Consider the following 4,036-nt stretch of genomic DNA (forward strand, 5'->3'; position numbering starts at 1 on the left):
CTCGATTTTTGGTTCATTCAAAAGCTGAACTATTCTCCTTCACACTTCATAATGATAGTAAGGTGCTATCTAGTCATTTAAACACTCTACATATGTTCAAACAGTTCTGCATGATTAGCTCTGTAGGATCTTTTTTAGACCAGCTACAGATGTGATGTCTGAATGAAAAATATAGAGGAAAAGCTCACCTTTTTAATGCACTTCAAATCGAGTGATTTGATTGAGAACTGCAAAAGTTATTGATGTTTGAAGATTCCAAAATCCTGTCTTCAAAGTCAAGGGCCAAATTTCAGGTATTGTTACAGGTGGGTTTTTGATGATTCTCAGCCTTGATTGTTAGTACATTAACCAATATCTGTGTGTAAAATACAAAAAAATACTCGTCATGACGCCCCAACATCTAGGAACAAGGTGCATATTTTTTCAGATTTTTAGCTCTCTTCCTGTTGCCTCAGGACTTTTCTATGTCAGTAGTTTTCTTTACCGCCCGGTAAAGATGACATTTTGTGTAGTGTATGTTCAGGACATCAGAGAAAATCATGCGAGTCAATTTCAGCAGGTGGTTCAATGTCTTCATCAAAGACGACCTTGTAGAAAGGCTGGAAGCATTTGATCACATTGTGAGGCCCAGCGGTTTTGTTGTTGAAGTTGAGCATGCTGGTAGCAAGCTTCAGCCATTGCCTCAAGCAATGGTTCCAACTTGTTATGTTCAGGACATCGAAGAAAATCGTGTGAGTCAATTTCAGCAGGTGGTTCAATGTCTTCATCCAAAGGTTCATTGTCTTCCTGATGGTTAAAGTTTAAGAAGGCTTCATCATCTACCTGTACCTGGCTATTGAAATTGGAATGTGGCTGATCTGAATCGAGCTGAGCTGATGGTCCTTGACCTTCCTGCAATAAAAATTGCTGTATCAATGGTGTAGATTGAGTAGCATGTTCCAGCTGATCTTTTTTCTGAGCTAAGAAGTCCTCTTGCAATTGAGTATGTGGTTTAGGATTTTGATGGATGGGACGGAGTGGAGGGACACCAGCTCACTTCTTACCATTACCCATATCAACTTGAACTTACAATAGCTTGGGTAAAGCTAAATAATTTTATATAAGAAGTCTGGACGTTGCATTTTCAACTGGTGTCCCAAGTGCCTGTTTTTGTCAATGTGAAAGCCCCAAATATCCCTTTTGGGGCAATGTCTTAGAGTGGTGACAAATTTGTCAATGTATCTCTGTTGAATTACATAGGCCAATTGTTGGTTCAAAAACTGAATTAACGTGGTCATTGGAAGGAATTGGACTGAGTTCCTACAATGGGTATGTTGGATATGCTACATTTTGCAAACACTTGTGGTCACACAAATACCATAAAAGGTACACATGTTCCTCAATAATGAGACACAATAATATCACAAATTCAGAACGGAATTTTGTGAATTGTTAATAACAGTCTACTTTTAAATTCTGTGAACTTGATGGTCATTTCAAACATTTGTGGAAATTTTTCAGGATACAAATGGCACATAAGATGAACAAATCGCTCATTTTTGCATCAAACATGATGCAACAATCAAAAAGAAATTTCACAGGAGGTTAATTTAAGCAAGATGATCAAGATAGATGGACATAAAGGGCTGTTGACTTGATTTGTAAAAATTCCAAATCATACTAGTTGCACAAAAGGTACACAACTCACTCAATATTGATTCACATTTATTGATCCCTTGATGACAAATGTTCAGATGTTGATTTGATGACGGGTTGAATATCAGACTTTTGCCAAACGGTCTCATTCTGATGAGCTTTATGGCCTGGAGAGGGTAATGCATCTCATGTTCTGTAACCTAAATAGAACTAAAATATTGAGGTTATCTCAGTGATCTCTGGGTGGTGACAAGTTATTCATTATTGAGAGGTGATTGCAATGTAACATATATGATTCTGAAAGACAATCACTGTAAGGTTCGGAGAACCTTCACTCAATACTCGGTACGGGAAGCTGTGAATCCACAGCGTATGGGTTTTTCTAGAACCCAAGAGATATGATCTATTTCAAATCAACGGAAATCCAGGAAGAGCCTGGTTCCGAAGGATAAGGGGTGGGAGATCAGTCCCAGTATCTCTAAGGACTAACAATAAAAGAAGAACTAAATAAAGAAGAAAGATAATTAGAAATGATGGACTTTACCTGGTTCCGAAGGATAAGGGGTGGGAGATCAGTCCCAGTATCTCTAAGGAACCAGTATTCAGATTGAAAGGTGAACAAGTATAAGAATGAGTCCTAAGTCTATGTGTTAAGTGTACCTTATGTATGTGTAATGACCACAGGTCTTACAGTCTCCCCTCCTTTAAAAGAACAGAGCCCGCCCAGAGAGGATTTAAGAAAGAGAAATAAAATTAAAAAAAGAAATAAGTGAAAGCAAAAGAAAATCAAGTGAAATAAAATCAAAAAATAAGCTAAAAAGGAAAAATTGAAACTAAGTAAAAAAAGGAAAATTTCGGAGTACTTGAAGTATCTTCGTCGTCCTTGTCCCGTTGGCAATCTGTGAACAGTTGAAGAGTATGTGCTCACAAAGTGGCCGAGGTGTTGTTTTGGCAAATTGATGTAGTACATCCGGCGGTGCATACAGAGGAGAGGAACTTACTTCTGGGCCTCTTTGCCTGACGACTCCTCCCTCTCAATGTACGCCTTGACTTTTGACACATGAAACACATTGTGTCGTCGGTCGCCTGTTGGTAGTTCGAGTTCTATGTTTTGGCCGTGGTTGAATGATTTAATGACACGATAAGGCCCTTCATACCGTTCTTGTAACTTGTTAACCCCTCCTTGGTGTCGACCACGCCAGTCCGCTGCATCTAGCAATGCCCATGAGTTAGGTAGTAAAGGTTCAATAGATCTACAGTGTTTGTTATGCTGTAGTGCTTGTTGAATCCTGCTGGTCCATAAGGCATCACGTGCTGTTGACCATACGTCTTGTCGAGTTGAGAACCATTTAGTCAATGCTACAGGGTCGGTATCTGAAGGCTCCTGAATTGAAAGTAGTCGCTGTGATCGGCCAAAAATTAGCTCGAAAGGTGCTTTCCCCGTTGCCACATTCAAAGCGCCATTGATGGCATATTCTACTGCCGCAACGGATTCGAGCCACTTGCCCTGACGTTTGGCCGTGAATGTTCGCAAGATCTGGCCAACCGTTCGGTTCGTGCGTTCGCTCCGACCGTCAGCTTGGGGATGAAAAGCTGTCGACATATGAAATTCTGTCCCGCAACGTTTCATTAGGGCTTTCCAAAATGCTGAAGTCCACGTTTTGTCCCTATCGCTGATTATGGAGGAAGGGGATCCAAAAGTACCAATCCAGCCTGAAAAAAATCGTGAGGCTGTCTTCTCAGCTGTGTCTGATTGATTGCACGGTATGATCCTTGTGAAACCTGTCAGCCTGCAAGTGCATGTGAGTAACATGTTGTAGTTATTAACAACTGGTAGTGGTCCAACAAAATCAATGGCTAGGCAGCTAAGCGGGGTCTGTGGAACTGTTGGTGTCAGCATCTTACCCACTGGTGCTTGTGTCGGGCCTTTAGTTCGCTGACACGTGTCGCACGATTTGACAAACTCCATTACGTCTTTTGCCATGCTCGGCCAGAAGAAATCACGTCTCAAGTCAATGACCGTCTTGAGGTAACCTAAATGGCCTAATCGTAGGTGGGTTTCGTCAATAATATTTTTACGTAGTTCGTCGGTGGATGGTACGTAAAGTCGGTTGTCTACAAAAAGTAGGCCATCTACTATGGCGCAGTCTTCTCGTAGTGGTAATACAGATAGGATGCTAGCGTAGAATGAATCACCGTCGTAACTGTTGCGGATTTTTGAACAAATCTGTGGTGATAATGTGGGTCCAGCTTCTACTAATGCTGCTACGCTTTCTATTCCAATCTCTTCTACTTCACCATCTTCGAGTTCCTTCCTAGATAAGGCGTCTGCTACACTATTCTCTTCTCCTTTAACATATTTAAATTCAACATCAAAATCAGCTAGTAATTCGATCCATCT

General features: G+C 40.8%; 1 protein-coding gene across 1 annotated transcript; it reads right to left on the reverse strand.

The window, feature by feature from the left end:
* Positions 1-576: 576 nt before the first annotated feature.
* MELLADRAFT_106401 (uncharacterized protein) lies at positions 577-1,053 on the reverse strand (the record flags this gene model as incomplete). The annotated part of the gene is made up of 2 exons (XM_007409806.1): positions 577-959; positions 1,044-1,053. 2 exons carry the CDS (start codon positions 1,051-1,053, stop codon positions 577-579), a joined length of 393 nt encoding a protein of 130 aa, XP_007409868.1.
* Between the last annotated feature and the right edge of the window lie 2,983 nt (positions 1,054-4,036).

The sequence above is a fragment of the Melampsora larici-populina genome (assembly GCF_000204055.1).
Source record: "Melampsora larici-populina 98AG31 unplaced genomic scaffold MELLAscaffold_17, whole genome shotgun sequence".
Classification (NCBI taxonomy): Eukaryota; Fungi; Basidiomycota; class Pucciniomycetes; order Pucciniales; family Melampsoraceae; genus Melampsora; species Melampsora laricis-populina.